General features: G+C 37.5%; 2 protein-coding genes across 8 annotated transcripts in view; both read right to left on the reverse strand.

Moving 5' to 3' along the window:
• LOC132037649 (protein CROWDED NUCLEI 1-like) overlaps nt 1-2,118 on the reverse strand; it is a 21,473-nt gene extending 19,355 nt beyond the window's left edge. For all 7 annotated transcript variants that reach the window (XR_009409947.1, XR_009409948.1, XR_009409943.1 and 4 more), the window contains exon 1: nt 1,788-2,118. The gene's annotated coding sequence lies outside the window, so the exon portion shown is untranslated. The remainder of the gene's footprint in view (nt 1-1,787) is intronic.
• Nucleotide 2,119: 1 nt separating this feature from the next.
• Nucleotides 2,120-6,854, reverse strand: LOC132037650 (protein CROWDED NUCLEI 2-like). Its single transcript, XM_059428191.1, has 3 exons — nt 6,687-6,854; nt 5,828-6,037; nt 2,120-2,373 (listed from the first exon to the last, which is right to left on the reverse strand). The coding sequence occupies exons 1-3, from the start codon at nt 6,825-6,827 to the stop codon at nt 2,128-2,130; spliced, it is 597 nt and encodes a 198-aa protein (XP_059284174.1). The 5' UTR covers nt 6,828-6,854; the 3' UTR covers nt 2,120-2,127.
• Nucleotides 6,855-17,855: the final 11,001 nt, after the last annotated feature.

A 17,855-nucleotide genomic window follows, 5' to 3' on the forward strand; every position in this document is an offset into this window, starting at 1 on the left:
TGTCCCATATTTATAGTGCTGCCCCGCGGGCTTCGTACAATGAACTAAATAAAATAATAATAACAAGGACAGCCACTGAGAACGGATTTGGTGGGATTAGGCGCGGCGCCGTCTCACACACGCGTGGACCGTTGGTGGCCGACCATGGCGAAAGAGGCCTAACCGACACGTGGCTCGCGTGCAAGACGGCTGTCTGACCAACGACCACACGGACCCGGCAGTGGCCGGAACAACGGCTATGCGGATCAACTGCTAAACCGGAACAACGGCTATGCGGATCAACTGCTAAACCGGAACAACGGCCATGCGGATCAACGGCTATACCGGAACAACGGCCATGCGGATCAACGATAAAGGTGGTGGGCCAAATGGTGTCCTTGCTCAGCTCCGGTCTATACCGGAACAACGGCCATGCGGATCAACGATAAAGGTGGTGGATCAAATGGTGTCCTTGCTCAGCTCCGGTCTAGGCGCCCCTCCGGTTCAGTTCAAATGTCATCGGGCACGTTCCTTTCTTCTTTCCCTCGGTCCTCATTTCATCGGTTTACGTTATATCCGGTATTGACCGTATACACTTGGAGCTTTAGTGCCTTTAAAGCTCAAAGAAAAACACCAAGAAGTTACAATCCCCAAGGCAACGATCAAGCAATTATATCGACTTCCTTAGCTTTTTACAAGAGCCTCTTGCACCTTAAATACACAATGGAATACTCGCTTAAGGTCTAGAGTTTAACGATATAAAAGCTAAATCATGACGAACAAAAAACGGGGCTAAATAGGTCACCATTATTGCAAAATTTTAAGTAGAAAAAGTTCTGGACAGCAGCTATGTGCTGCCTTGCAGTCCGATTTGACATAGTAAACGAGAGGAATTAGAATTTTTAGCAAAACACGAAAGTCGTGGGAAATTTTATTATCTTTCCACAGCATTTTGAATCACCAAATTCCGCCTTATAGATAAGAAGTTATGGTCGGTATACTAAATCTTCTTTCAAAAACGGGATTGAATTTCCTACTCCAAAGTTTCAAAATCTCTAACAAAAACTTGAATACTTCATCCAAAATAATATGGAATAACAAGCTTACCACAAGGTTGATTGAGCTTCTTGATTAATAGAGCTTCTTCACAAACACAAAACCTAGGATTATCAAAACAAGACTTAACCTATTTGATTCTTGATGACAACCTTCCAAAATATATACAAAGCATGAAAACTTGGAGGATCTTGTTGATATTTGGAGAGTAGTTTACGTGGATTAGAATTTCTAATGGAGGGTTTAGGAGGAGGAGAAGAAGAATAAGAAGACCAAGTAGAGAGTGGGTTAAAGAAAAATGGTCTTCTTTCCTTTCTAGTACCCACTTTTATCAATTGGGTCTTATTAATGGGCTTCAATATCCAAATAAAAAAAATGACAAGTCCAAATTTATTTATTTTTCCAAACACAAACTAAAATTTTAGACTCAAGAAAAAAAATAAAAAGTATTTACTACAAGAGCAAGATTATTTAAATGCCAATGATAAATTTAGGGTGTTACAAATTATATATTGAAGCTCTCTCTCCTTTGGTCCGGATCAGTGGCATTTTATGCTTATTCTTCCAATTTAGTTGGCTTAATCATAAACATTTGTGTCTTGATTCGAATCACTAACGCATATGTTCGCATACACTTGCTATAACACGCAATTCTATAATTATTTCCTATAAACCCAAAATAAATTAAAGTTCATCCACATATCCTATACCTCACTTACAAATTCAATTGATTACCTAAATTCGGGGTAAACAGTTATATCATCATCTCTTTTCTTCAGAGCTATATTAGATGGATAAATCCTTTTCTGTTCTTCTTTAAGACTCTTTTCCTTATGCTTGTGAGCCACATCCAAATCATTCACCTTTTCTTCTCTTTCATTGAGGCTCCTCCGTCCTTGACATAGTTTCTCTTCCTTTTCTTGCAGCTTCCTTTCCCACTCCCTAAAATCCTCCTTGTGCTTGGAAAATCTCGCTTCATGCACTTCTTTCCTGATGAAACAGTAGAGAGGGAGTCAAGTAAAATCAATCAAGATATCTCCAAAAAGAGGAGAAAAAGGCAACTATAGTCCTTGTATATCTAATACTCTGCAGTCAAGGAGGCACGCTCCCTTCTAAGCACGCTTTCCCGTATTTAAGTTCACGCAATTTCCTCTCAAACTCAAAATTCATTTTGTTTGCCTCAGCAAGCTTGGCATTTGCAGCATGAGACTTTCCTTGCTGTTCCAAAGACTTGTCCTGATAAGCAACAGCCACAGCTCTAGCATCAGCCAACTCAGTTTCAGAAGCAAGCTTAATCTGTTCACGTTCTGCATGTGTTTGACGCAGAGCCTTCTCAAGCTGCATCAGCAATGAGTGAATCAACAAGGGAAAGTAAAATGGAGACAAACAAAAACCTCAAGATAGCATGTACCAAGCACTTAGTAAATGCATAAATACAAATAGTTACACGCATACAAAATGAACACATCAACGTAATCTTAAAACAGTCCACTCGTCATAATTGTATCAGTTTCTTCTTTTTCCATTTCTGGACATTAAATCTGTTGATTAGAGAAATAAATAAATAGTAAATAAAAGCTTCATCTATGGTCCCAGCCCCAAGGGTAGTGTATTGACCACCTAGTCAGCACAGCAATCACCTTTTGACTTTTGAGGAAACTTGTATCACAAAAATCAACAGGAAAAATATCTTGGACTAAGTTTAGATGTTCTATGAGGAGAGAAAACTTCTCTAAAGAGGGAAAACTCCAAGGTACTCAGGCGGAAATAAGAGATCTTTTCGAAAAAAAATCTAATGAATATTTACTAAAGGAAAGCACCAAGAGAACGCAATCGTTGAGTAGTACAACAATCTGCAATATGCATGTTAGCGTTCTAGTTCCGTGTGAAAGGAACTCAGAAAATTAACCGTTTTATCAACTTCCTGTAAAATTTCATTTTTAGTCTTTTTACAGCAAAAGGATCAGAGAGCTGAACACGTGTGCTTTAAGTTACAAATAATTTTCTTTTTGCATTTAAAGTATCTCTGTTTTTTTTCCTTCCACACAACCAACCATACAGTCATTAGTATAGTGTTCCACAACTTCTAGTCATCTTTATGTAGTCCTCTTATATTCTAATAATGCAGCAGGTAGGTTCTAGTAACACCAGTTAACTTCAAGCAAATTAAAAGGCATGTACTAATCCGGCTTATGATTTTGCAATTTATGAATGAGTACTTTTACTACCTCTTTTGTAGACTGTTGGATCAAGCAAGCCTCTCTGGCTACTAGCCATGAACACAGTCTACCTTGTAAGGTGTTTGTTTCTCCGTATCAAATTTTATTGTTTTGTTTCTCCATATCAAATTTTATTGTTATACTGTTCTTGTTATCTATTTGGGAACAAAGCTATATATCCATCCAGACTTCAAAGAGAAAGGCCACCCCTATATTTATTCCATACTATCCTTGTGAATCGGAAGAGAAAATGAGAGGAACGCTTCTTTATTCTGCTATACATCCTAGCCAACCCTGTTTTGAGCTCGGTAACCTTACATCTTATACATTCAACAACTACGACTAGCAAAATGGAGCCACTGACATTTCTTGAATATTTGGAGTAGGCGTTAGAACAAACAATTACTCAAGTTATGACAATTGTCTATATGCCGGATGTACAAAAGTTGTCAATGATAACGCAATGGCAAGTCCTACCAAGTCTTCATCATCACATGGACTAAGGATCTACTTATGGCTTTCCTTTGTTACTCCTGGTACCCTTCTATATAATTTGGTTGGAGATGTCTCGAGTAACTAATGAAGACTTATCCACAAAGAAAAAAAGTAAGAGCAGGATAATGCAAGGAATGATATGTCCCCTTCAGAAGGCTACTAAAATTGCTTCTCAAATGTGTTGAAGCAAGGATGTTTTGAGTTACAGATGCAGAATTCATCTGTAGCACAAATTTTGAATGATAGCCAAGGTAGATTATTGGTAGATGTAAAATAGAAGAAGCAAATTCATTCAAACCAAAAACATTTGTAATTGTTTTGTTAATTTTTGGCTAGCAAACCTGGTACTAACTCATTTTAGTAAATCCTGAAACCTGTTGGCTAGCTTAACACAAACTATTTTACTTTCCTCGTGTGTTAATGGTAATAAAGTTTTCATGATTTTTCTCAAAAAATGATATCTATGGTATCCCTAAAAGAACTCTTAGTTTTTTTTAAAAAAAACTGGTAATGTCTAAAAGAAACTCTAAGGACCCATTTGGCCATAAGAATTATTCACTTTTTTCCGAATTTTTTTTTCACTTTTTTCAACAATTAGTGTTTGGCTATGAAAATTCCAAATACAACTTGAAGTTGTATTTGGAATTTGAAAAATAAGAAAATCTTGTTTTTCAAGTTTTTCACTTTTTTCACAACCAAAACAAGTACGTTTCAACGAAAAAAAAAAAAACTATTTGCAAAAACTATGGCCAAACACAACTCCAACTCCAAAATTCCAAAAAAAGTGAAAAAGTTTTTGGTTTCTATGGCCAAACGCCTACTTAGTTTTGAAAACAAAAGCAATCCAATCCAAAAGGTGAAACTCAGTTGCACTATGCTTTTTCATTTTTGGTGTAAACAAGATTACATAGAAGACACAGTCTCTACTACAAGTTTTAGAGTCTCTATAGACTAGTAGACAGTTTTTTCTAGCTTACTAGTCTTCATGCTTCTTTCCCTCTGTATTTATGGTTTAACAGCTCTTTTTGCGAATCAATACAAACTTGTTACCATTTAAAAAAAAAAAAAATGAAACTCTTAGTTCATGGAACTAGAAAAAAGAATTATATGTAGCCAAAGGAAGATATGAGAGGCTAGCAACATTGTTAGGTCATGATTGTAACATGCTAACGTACCATTAAAATTACATTTGAATTCTACTGCACATCCATGCAAATTAATAATTGCTGCAAGTTATGATTGCAAAAGATCAATTTGGGGGGAAACATTTTGAGACAACAACAACATACCCAGTGAGTCCCACAATGTGGGGTCTGGAGAGGGTAGATTGTACGCAGACCTTACCCCTATCTTAGGTAGGGAGGCTGTTTTCGGAAGACCTTCGGCTCAAGAAAAAGCATAGGAAAGGTTAGATACAGGTAAACAATTTAAAGCAATTATGAAAATGAAAACAACAAAAGTGAATGAGTCATGATAAACCATTCTGTGCAAACAGATACTTACAGAAATCAAGGGACAAGAAACTAAAGATCAATGCAACTACTCGCAAGAAAGGATAAACGCGACTACTTACTAGCCTTCTACCCTGATTTGAGTCCTCCATACCCTCTTATCTAAGGTCATGTCCTCGGTAAGCTGAAGGTGCGCCATGTCCTGTCTAATCACCTCTCCCTAATACTATTTTGAGAATAGTATGATTTTATAGACAAAAGTACAAAGATAACATTTTGGGCAAAAACTAGCTGCTATGCTGAGGAATCTTCTGCCAGCTCCAACTACATATGAATTAAGTTTCATAAATAGGGAAATTTGATTGCAGCCACTGTTTCCCTAGTTCTATATCACAAATGGCAGGCAAACTAACACCAGTTTCCCCGAAAGCAAGTGTCTTGGTTCCTAAGAGCATTAACAAACTCAAACGCAGCATTCATACACTCTATCAAACAAACAGGACTTAACAGAAAGGAACATCGCATAAAGGTAAGTGGGTATGTTTAGAGTTACAGTCAAATAATAATCTGCAGTTAAAAATATTTGAGAATATAAATACAGCACAGAAGAATAGTAGAAGATCTTACATGAAGCACACATTGCTTTTTAGAAGCCGAAGCATTTCTCAAATTTTGCTCTCTCTTTTCAACTTGGGCGATGGAAATCAAATGAGCAGACTGCTGACGGTTGAGAGATTCATGTAGTTGTGCAAGTTCTTGTCTAAGTTCATCATACTTGGATGTCCATTCATTTTTCTCAATCAATACAAGCCCCATATTATACTGATAATCAAAAAGCTGCCCGTAAACAACAATTAATTATTAAGCTGTCCATGAACAACAAGAATATATAGTAATTATTAAAATAGAATCCACAGCAGAGCACTTGTATGAAGAGCTCGAGTGCAAAGGTGGGGATAGGAAGTTGTATAGGCTTGCTGAGACGAGAGAGGGGAAGTCTCGCAACTTGGACCAAGTGAAGTGCATCAAGGACGAGAATGGCGAAGTGTTGATAGAAGTGGCACACATTAGACGGAGATGACAGATGTTCCATAAGCTCTTGGATGAAGAAAGGTGTATCGAAAACAGCCTATAGGTAGAGGTGCGTACACTCTATCCTCCCCAGACCCACTTGTGAGATTACACTCAGTGGCGGGGCCACATGCATCTAAGGGGTGTCAACCGATACCCCTTGGCCGAAAAATTACAATATGTATATACGTAAAAAGAAATTTTTTATGTATATATACTATGTGTTTGAACCCCTTAATTTCGTCGTATATTTACTTTTTTATATTTTGACACTCCTTAATATAAATTCTAGTTCCGCCACTGATTATACTAGGTATGTTGTTGTTATTAAATCACAATCCACCAGTAGAGTTAAGAAATAAGGAAAAATACGTATTGACACTCCAAAGTATCTTGTAAAATTAAATTTTAGTACCTGTTTTTCAAGGTTGGCAATGTTTTGGAGCAGGGCTTGGTGGTGACGTGCTTCCATTGCAGCGTCGTCTAGGAATCCAACATCCTTGAAGCTCCTCCAATCTTCAATATCCTTTCTTGGAGGTTCACTCCTTGGCCACATAATATTAACAATATGATGCTAACTTTCGTGGGCCATTTAACTATAGTGACTCTTAAGTCTTTTTATTGAGTGGAGGCGGCTAAGTTTTAATTATTAGTGGAGGTGATGTTTTTTGATTAGTGATTAAGAGGTTTTGACCTTGCAAAAGTTTTTATTTTGATACTTTGACCCTTAACTTTATTTTTAATACTTTGCCCTCAAGTTTTATTTTTAACACTTTGACCCAGCCAATATAAGCCCTAAAATACCAAAATGGGTCCAAAAAAAAAAAAAAAGGGCGCCAATCGCTGCACCCGTTTTTGCTCTTTTCCCTCCAGTGTTCTTCTTCTTCTTCTTCCTCAGTTCGTTCTTCCTCCTCCTCCTCTTCTTCTTCTTCTTTTCCATCCACCCTTTTCTCATTCTTTTTTTCTCCCTCCATTCTTATTCCTCATCTTCCATTCTTCCTTGCTTCTTCTTTCATCCATTCTTTGTGCCATTTTGAAGAATGCGCTCAATAAAAGAAAAAACTAAACCACCGATTTGTAATTTTTTGGCTGGATTTCGTTAGTGTCTACGGGGCATTACTTCATAAGTATTGCTTTTCCCTGCTTCTTCTTCTTCTTCCATTGGTGCGGCATTTTGAAGAATTTCTCAACAAAGAAAAAAATGAAACCAGCAGATTTTGCAATTTTTTGGCTGGGCATTACTTCAGAAGTAATTTTCGCTCATTTGGTAAGTAAAATATTGTTGTTTTGTTTCAATTATTTATCTGGGTTTCTTTGATTTTCCAACAATTTACGGTAGCAATTGTACTTGTTGCAACAAGTGCTAAGGCTATTTTGTATAAGAGCTTCTAAATTTTTGCAACGATTCTGGAAAGGCTTTCTTGTAGTTTATGTATGACTATTGTAGTTCTTTGCCCAATTACAACATTATGTAATTATTGCAACTTCTATACTAATTGTTGTTAAATACGTAGTATGAATAAGTTGCAACGCATTTGTGAGTTGTTGCAAGTAGTGTACTACACGTTGCAACAAGTATCTTACTTGTTGCAACAATTCAACGATCCGTTGGATTGACTTGATCCAATGTAACCCAAAATGGACCCAAAAAGCAGAAGCGACTCCATGCATTAGTTAGTTCTTTGGAACAAGTGTATTACTCGTTGCAACAAGTAATATACTTGTTGCAACAACTCACTAATCGTTGGACATCTTTCAATGTCTTTGGATTAAACGAACTCAAAAAGCGAAGCCGACTCAATGATTAGTTAGTTGGTGCAACAAGGATAGTAATTGTTGCAACAGGTAATCCGCTTGTTGCAACACCTGATTCATCTGTTCCAACAAGTCATTAAGTTATTGTATTTTGTTACTATACTGTCATGACCTTTTTTTTTTTAAAAAATAAAAATATTCAGGTAGCATTAATGGGGGACTCAATAACAATAGGTGTTGATTGCCATGGTGAATGGATCGAGAAGAACAATCGATATATTTGGCGATGGAAGGGTAGTCACATGTTAGAGACGATAGCGATGAGTGTCCAAAGAGATGTTGTGTTTGATGATTTTGTGAACTTAATCATCACCTATTGTGAATTAACTTGTGAGGAACCGAAAGATCTTGCCATCACTTACATGCATAGCTCTTTTGAAAACCGAGAGGGTCTTGCTTTTAAGATAACCGATCAGGAGATCGTTTGCGTACTTATTTGAATGATGTAGCTAGGCCCATTTTAAGGGTATACGTGGTTGGAAGCCCGGTAGAGAACCATAATTTAGGTCAAGACCAACAAGATGTGTTAAATGATAAATTGGATGGGGTGGATATGGATATGGATATTCCAGATAATGGAAGTTGGGGTGAGCCGATTCCTACACCCGAAGTTGTGAGCAATACACCGTGTTCTGCACAATCTTCACAGTGCAGCCATGTTCAAGATGATGAAACAGGCTTTTATAAAGGAATGTCATTCAAGAACAAGGAACAACTAGCAACTATGTTGAAACTTGCTTGCGTGAAGAAAGATTTTACACTCGAAGAAGGTGATTAATTCGCGCCTCGTGTATTGCTTTAGATGTGTACATCCGGAGTGCAAGTAGTGGTGAGGGCTATGAAGCTTTTAAGTTCGATGATTTTTTTATTACAACCTACGTAAAGTATCACACATGTGGTTCTGAGCATATTACTATCCATAATCCACACGCCACAAAAAGTCATTGGTGAATACTTCAAAGATAGGTTTCCCGACGGTAAAGGCCCATCTATAAAAGATATGAGCCAATCATTCCGCACGTAATTGGGTTGTAAGGTAAGTTATTGGAAGGTCCGGAAAGGTACGGAGATTGCAAAATCCTTGACAAGGGGGACATATAAACACGGGTATGCGGTGCTTGATAAGTAGCGTTATATGCTTCGTTCCGCAAATCCAGGAAGTAAGACGGCATTGAAGGTTGATGCTAATGGGAAGTTCAAGTACTTTTTTGTAGCCTACAAGGCTTGGATGATTTGTTTTGCGCAAATGAGAAAAGTCATAGCTGTCGATGGGACATTTTTGAAGAGCAAGTACGAAGGAGTGTTGTTGTCTGCAGTGGCGCAAGATGCGGAGAATCATGTTTTTCCTGTGGCATTTTGTGTAGTGGACAAGGAGTGTGATGCCTCATACAAATATTGTTTTGAACAAATGAGAAGCTTTGTAGATGATACCAAAGAGTTGTGCATAATTTCTGATAGGCATCCAAGTATCAAAAAGGCAGTTTCAATTGTCTTCCCTTTATCTCATTATGGTTGTTGCATGAAGCACCAGGGGAAAATCTCCGAACCACCTTTCACAATACGAAGGTCGTATCTCAGTTTTATAAAGCAGCAAAATCATACAATATAGATGACTTCAATGACCATTTCAATCAAATAAGAGATACCGTGCCTAGGGCCGCCGAACATCTTGAACGTGTTAGATTCCACAGATGGAGCAGGGTATTCTTCCCCGAAAATAGGTATTCATACATTACTTTTTCCAATAAGTAACACATCTGTTGGAACAACTACCTCACTTGTTGCAACAGGTAAATTAGTTGTTCCAACAACTCACTTAATTGGTGCATTTTGGTATGACACAGAGACAATAACTGAAGCTCTCTCCAACAAGTAACACATCTGTTGGAACAACTATCTCACTTGTTGCAACAGGTAATTTAGTTATTCCAACAACTCACTTAGTTGTTGCATTTTGGTATGACACAGAGACAATAACTGAAGCTCTCTCCAACAAGTAACACATCTGTTGGAACAACTACCTCACTTGTTGCAACAGGTAATTTAGTTGTTCCAACAACTCACTTAGTTGTTGCATTTTGGTATGACACAGAGACAATATGTCACACCCTAATTTTCGTTAGGGCGTGATGGGCACCTGACCCTTACCTAGGGCCGAGCGAACCCTCTGACTCTCGTGGCACTCATAATCATATTGGGCCCTCATAGCATAACATGAGTACATAATGAAAGCTCTTCAAACAACTCGCTTTTCATCCTTTTCAAATCAAGTAAGACTGTGATCGTATAATACCCGTAGAATAATGCATCACAATACATCGGCTTATGGAGCCGCTTACAAAACTGACATACTACATACACGACACTGTCTGCAAAGTCTCTAACATGGAACATGAAACCACATCATAATGCTCTGACTCGGCAACACTCCGGAATGAAATGGAGTTCGCCAACCCCGCTGGAGCATCCTCTAGCAACATCTTCCACTTGTCTGTATACACCTGCGTGGCATGAAACGCAGCGCCCACAAGAAGGGACGTCAGTACGAGCGATGTACTGAGTATGTAAGGAATGAGTAAAACATTTTAGAGGGTACAAAGCATGAGTAGTAACAGGACGAAAACATAGGGCATTTCATGAGATAATAGAGTAACCTGCACATCTGAGTGCCCTTTTTGGCGGAACCATGCCTGTTTAGTGCTGCGGAACGTGCAGCCCGATCCATATATATATATATATATATATATATATATATTATATTGCTGCGGAACGTGCAGCCCGATCCATATATATGTAATAAAAGAGTAATCTGTACATCTGAGTGCCTTTTAGGCGCAACCATGCATGCTTAGTGCTGCGGAACGTGCAGCCCGATCCATATATATATATATATATTATACTGCTGCTGAACGTGCAGCCCGATCCATATAATATATTGCTGTGGAACGTGCAGCCCGATCTATATAATATATTGCTGCGGAACGTGCAGCCCGATCCATAACCACATATCCCGCGTCCGGCATCCCGCGTCCGGGACGGTATCATGTCATATTATACCAACTGATCAGGTGGTTACGCGTATATAACGCTCTCGCCCTTTTCCCATATTCCCCATATACATATACATATATCATATTCATATATCATATAAGTAGCATGCATGAGAGCCCAAAGAAAGTCTTGTATCTATCGGAGTGACGTAAGGTCGGTAGCCTCCGATTGTATTATGGAATAATCATGGTCGCTTTGTCTCACCTTGAAGGGACGATTATTATAAGGTGAGACTATCAATGAAAAATAGCTTCACGAGGAAACATAAAATAGGATCATAAGGCATCAATTCATATACTTTGGAATCTTTAGAAATAGTCATCATTCATGAATAGAATTGAGAAATCAAGAAATAGCTCAACATTCTCATATCGTCATTGAAATCATAAACTTGGAACCTTTAAACATAGAATCATCATCATCATTTTCATCGTAGGAAAATATTCTCATTTTTGACATCGTCGTTGTCCTTGTAAAACATATCCATCGTTGTTGTCATGAAAGCTTACGGAGTCATAAACCTCCATTTTGGAAAGATACAGACATTTCAGGATTCTTTCAAGAATAGGTCGTTAGAACCAATAAAGGAAAGTCGCGGGGCCCACGGACGAGCTTCAACCCGATCCGGGCCCGCCTATGAAAGTTAGAGATTATTACTCGTGATGAAATCTTCTACGATGGTTTCGAAGCTATCCGAGCCCATCTGTGAAAGTTACGGGCGTTCGTAGTTTCGGACTCGTTTAGGAACAAAATTCTTTTGAAAACAAAACTTTTGAAAACAACAAAGTTATGGAAGCATTTATGAAATCGTAATCTAAGAATCATGCCTTTGAAAGAAAGGGACGAGCCTTAACATACCTTAGCCGCTTCCTAAGCTAATTCGAGCTTATGTCTCGGCTTCTCACGATCTACAATAATGTCACTAGATATCAACCATTAGCCATAACACTTGAGAATCCAATTCCAAATTAACAACTTTGTCTACAAAAATTTCGGCAGCATTTCCCCTATAACTTCAACATCCCCGAGAATTCAACTCGGCCAAATCAACAACAACCAAACCAACAATCATAATAACAATATCAATAATCAATTCACAAAATGTTCAAGACATTCCAACCCAAATCTTACTTTGCCCGAAACTTTCCAATACCATAAGAACCATCACAATACATTTCTCTCTTCCGAATTCATAAGCTCTATTAACAATTCCATATATTAGCAACATCATCTTCATTAATACAAGAAGCCACATTAAAGTCACAATAAATCCCAAATCAGCCCACATGATTATGGCTCAACTTAGGTCATTAAATCTTCATTTACATCATGGAATTCACAACAATAATAACCAAAATATCAAGTAAGTTTAATTCATCCCATCTACACCAAGGCAGCCCCTATTCGGCCACCACACCATCACCCTCAACTTCATGAATTTCATCCATTTCTTCACATCACAACATGCTCAAAACGTCCATAATACAACAATCCAAACATGCTAAATAAATTAGTCCTTTGCTTCTATAGAACACCACCTATACACGGCCACACACAACACACCATTATTTCATGATTTTCATTCATTTTCACATGCCACAACATATGCAAATCATCCACAACATATACAAGAAAGGATTAAACCTCACCTTTTTCCATCGACTTCACCCTCGGTTAAAGTTGATAAATCGCGACAACGAACGGTTTTCTTGTTCCAACAACTACTCCACGTTAACGAGGGCCTTCTAATTGGTGGAAAGGCTAGGAGGAATTATTTTTCCATGATCAATTGTTCAAGGATCATTTTCGGCCAAGCTTATGGCCGAATGGTCTCTCCTTCTCTTTCTTCATGTTTCTTGAATTTTCTATGGTTAAAATGATGAATTGTCTTGTTTCTTCATGACTTGCACATATATATATATTGGCATAGGCACATGGCCGATCATGTGCCCCTATTTTTCCTCCAATTTTTCTCCAATTTTCTCAAATTCTCTAGAAATTTCTTAATGCAAAAGATGAATAAGTCTTGCATAGTAAGGAATTATGCATATATATATACTTAGCCTCCACCAATACAAGGTGTCCATTTGTGTCATTCCATGGCATGAAAATATTGGTCAAAATATAGGTGGGGCCACGGCCACCTAGGCCTTTTGGCCATTTCATGAAAATTCTTTTCCAACTTTTAGCCTCCAATTTCTCCTTATCCCGAATTTACCCCTAATGCTCCATTCCAATAAAAGGATGAATACGCACTTATACATTCTAAAAAAAATTTATAACCTTATCCTTAACTTCCCGCCATTAACTCGGAATATTCAAACGTACAAAATGCGAGGTATAACACAATAACTGAAGCTCTCTCCAACAAGTAACACATCTGTTGGAACAACTACCTCACTTGTTGCAACAGGTAATTTAGTTGTTCCAATAACTCACTTAGTTGTTGCATTTTGGTATGACACTGAGACAATAACTGAAGCTCTCTCCAACAAATACCACATCTGTTGGAACAACTACCTCACTTGTTGCAACAAAGTAATTTAGTTGTTCCAACAACTCACTTAGTTGTTGCATTTTTGTATGACACAGAGACAATAACTGAAGCTCTCTCCAACAAGTAACACATCTGTTGGAACAACTACCTCACTTGTTGCAACAGGTAATTTAGTTGTTCCAACAACTCACTTAGTTGTTGCATTTTGGTATGACACAGAGACAATAACTGAAGCTCTCTCCAACAAGTAACACATCTGTTGGAACAACTACCTCACTTGTTGCAACAGGTAATTTAGTTATTGCATTTTGTTATGACACAGAGACAATAACTGAAGCTCTCTCCAACAAGTAACACATCTGTTGGAACAACTACCTCACTTGTTGCAACAGGTAATTTAGTTGTTCCAACAACTCACTTAGTTGTTGCATTTTGTTATGACACAGAGACAATAACTGAAGCTCTTTCCAACAAGTAACATATCTGTTGGAACAACTAACTCACTTGTTGCAACAGGTAAGTTAGTTGTTCCAACAACTCACTTAGTTGTTGCATTTTTGTATGACACAGAGACAATAACTGAAGCTCTCTCCTACAAGTAACACATCTGTTTGATATTTAAGCAGCTGTTTGATATTTTCCAACAGCTATAATCGTTTGTACGTTAAGGATTACGTTATTGTTTATTTTCACAGGTATAATCTTATGACGTCAAACATTGCTGAGTCGGTGAACTCAATGTTCAATGTTGAAAGAGAATTTTCCATTACTGCTTTAATTGATGCCATAAACAGGAGATTTGCAGAAAAATTTCATGAGAGGCGTATGGAGTTCATCGACTCACCAAACATCTTTGTTCCTTCAGTTGAAAAAAAAATTCAAAATTCGTCAACTTGGGGAACAAGTTATTAGCCCATCAAATAGCCAACCACAAGTTCAGCGTCATCGGTCACGGTGCAGTTGCGACAATCGATCTGCAAAGTAGATCTTGTACTTGTAGAGTTTTTGACCTGACAAAATACCTTGTCCACATGCAATGGCGCGCTTCGTGTCCAATATGGTGACGACTTTGGAAGCGCATTTATGACTACTCATCTCCATATTATAAGGTGGAGAATTACATAATTGCATATTGTGAGAAAATTTGTCCCGTGCCTTCAAGAATCTTGGGAAGTTCCTTTGGAAATTTTAGAGAGAGAAATACCTCCTCCATATGTTGATCCAAGCAAACCCGGAAGAAGGCGGAAAAAGAGAAGGCGTGGAATCAGGGAATCATTTCCAACGAGGAAAAACAAATGCTCCTTATGCAAAACAGCTGGCCACAAAAAAATAACATGTCCAAGCCTAAATGCTCCATAGTTGTAAATTGCATTATGTTGTAATAATAGTTATCTGTTGGAACTTTATGACATTTTAATATTATTGTTTCTTAGCATGGTAATTTATGTTTAACTTGTTCAAATCACAAATGTGTGTATTTGTTAATAAATTATTGAATAGTTTCCAGCAAGTAGTAAACCTGTTGCAACAACTAAGTTACATGTTGGGATTTTTTCAACTAAGTTATGTTTTACAACTTGTGTTTTATCCAACAAGAGTAAGGATTTGTTCAACAACTTAATCACTTGCCGCATAGATACTACAATTGTTGCAACGACTTACATGTCGCAACAGATATCGTACTTGCGTAACGGATACTACACGCAACGATACTACAAATTGTTGCAAATATTCCCTCATGTGTCGCATCGTATACTACACTTGCCGCAACAGATACTATAGTCACGTGCAATGTATACTACGATTGTTGCAACGATTCTCACATGTCGTAGCGTATACTACACTTGCCGCAATGATACTACTTGGTTCACCCATATTTAATGATCAACTACTCGATTCACCCATATTTAGTGATAAACCAAGGAAATCAATCATATTTAGTGATAAACAATGGAATACTTAATCAATTTGATGTATTTTGAGTCAAAGAAAGAGGATCTCCTAAGTCATTATGCACTAAATCGAGTGATCATTAGAGTGAATTGTGTGAACTACTCGATTCACCCATATTTAGTGATAAACAAAGGAAATCAACCATATTTAGTGATAAACAATGGAATACTTAATCAATTTGATGTATTTTGAGTCAGCAGAGAGGATCTCCTAAGTCAGTATGCACTAAATCGAGTGATCATTAGAGTGAATTGATGTGAACTACTCGATTCACCCATATTTAGTGATAAACAAAGGAAATCAACCATATTTAGTGATAAACAATGGAATACTTAATCAATTTGATGTATTTTGAGTCAGCAAAGAGGATCTCCTAAGTCAGTATGCACTAAATCGAGTGATCATTAGAGTGAATTGATGTGAACTACTCGATTCACCCATATTTAGTGATAAACAAAGGAAATCAACCATATTTAGTGATAAACAATGGAATACTTAATCAATTTGATGTATTTTGAGTTAGCAAAGAGGATCTCTTAAGTCAGTATGCACTAAATCGAGTGATCATTAGAGTGAATTGATGTGAACTACCTGATTCACCCATATTTAGTGATAAACAAAGGAAATCAATCATATTTAGTGATAAACAGTGGAATACTTATGTCACAATGCAAGTACATTGTTGCAACAATTAAGTAAATTGTTGCAACAGAAGATCCATATGTTCCAACGGATTCCTTACTTGTTGTAACAACTAAGTAAATTGTTGCAACAGAAGATCCATATGTTCCAACAGATTCCTTACTTGTTGCAACATCTTCAGCAGTTGCTGGATTATTTGCAACAGAAGATCCATATGTTCTAACAGATTCCTTAATTATTGCAAAACTAAGTAAATTCTTTCGCAAATAAGATCCATATATTCCAAAAGATTACTTACTTGTTGCAACATCTTGGCAGCTTGGGATTATTTGCAATGTAAGATCCATATGTTCCAACAGATTCCTTACTTGTTGCAACATCTTCAAGAATGCTTCCGGATTATTTGCAACAAGATCCATATATTCTAACATTTCTTAATTGTTAAAAGAACTAAGTAAATTCTTTACCGCAATGTAAGATCCATATATTCCAAAAGATTCCTTACTTGTTGCAACATCTTCAGCAGTTGCTGGATTATTTGCAACAGAAGATCCATATGTTCCAACAGATTCCTTAATTGTTGCAACAACTAAGTAAATTGTTGCAACAGAAGATCCATATGCTCCAACAGATTCACTTGTTGCAACATCTTCACATCTGTTGCAATATTTGCACTAGTTGTTTTATTTTTACCAACAATTTAGGTATTTGTTCCAACATATCTGTCACTTGCGTAAAACTACTGAAACGACTTAAACAATATATAAGTGGTACTGAGCATAGAATATATATTTAACAAATTTACATAATGTGTTCATCCACCATAATTCAGATGCAAGCAAAATATGAGAGAAATTGTTTAATGCAAACATAGTTTAAGAGAAATTGTTTATCCCCACATTAGGGCTCCAACACCTTATCAATAATTCCACAAGCCCACCTCCATTGCATCTTCTCCACAGTATTGTCACTCAATAAGGTATCGGGCTTTGTCATATTCGTGCGGGTAAGCAAAGCTTCAACAAAAGCAAGTGACCAGGAAGCACATGCCTTATTGGTCTCATTGCGGGGGATATCCTTCTTCCGATCATAATTTCATGATTCATTCAAAGAACTTTTCAGATAAGTGTGAGAACATGCCACTCGCTTAGCAACTTGGGAACAAATCCAATAACGGCCGTACGGCGAAGAAATCACTTGTCTTCATTACATGAGATGTTGCAATCATAAACATTTATGATACCCTCCTCAATGATGATCTCAATAGTGACAAAATGGTTGTCATTAATATTCATGACAACTATGATCCTTTTGGCACCAATCCACTCGCAGCTACCTGGGTAGGGCACAATACCTCTGGGAAAAGCGAGACTATCATCGTCCCACCTAAAGAGAGCAAGTCTTTGATCATAGGGAACGACACCCACATTTGTAGACTCATCGAACAACCCTAAGTACTTGTTGCGACATAAAGGATGGTAGAAGTTGAGGTCCATGATTCTATCAGAGGAATCATAGTGCTCAGGGAAATTGAGCTGCCTCGTACGCATCGGCAATAAGATTTCATCTACATACCGCAAGAAAAGTATCAAAACAATCGTACCACTTGCGCAACAGTAGTTATAG

Source organism: Lycium ferocissimum, chromosome 11 (assembly GCF_029784015.1).
Source record: "Lycium ferocissimum isolate CSIRO_LF1 chromosome 11, AGI_CSIRO_Lferr_CH_V1, whole genome shotgun sequence".
Lineage (NCBI taxonomy): Eukaryota > Viridiplantae > Streptophyta > Magnoliopsida > Solanales > Solanaceae > Lycium > Lycium ferocissimum.

Bases quoted from the DNA above. Each gene is read 5' to 3' on its own strand.
- LOC132037650 (XM_059428191.1), bottom strand. From the start codon at position 6,827: ATGTGGCCAAGGAGTGAACCTCCAAGAAAGGATATTGAAGATTGGAGG. The intron at 6,038-6,686 runs GTACTAAAATTT...GTTTACGGGCAG, and splicing joins TTGCCAACCTTGAAAAACAG to CTTTTTGATTATCAGTATAA. The intron at 2,374-5,827 runs GTAAGATCTTCT...TTGCTGATGCAG, and splicing joins AAAAGCAATGTGTGCTTCAT to CTTGAGAAGGCTCTGCGTCA.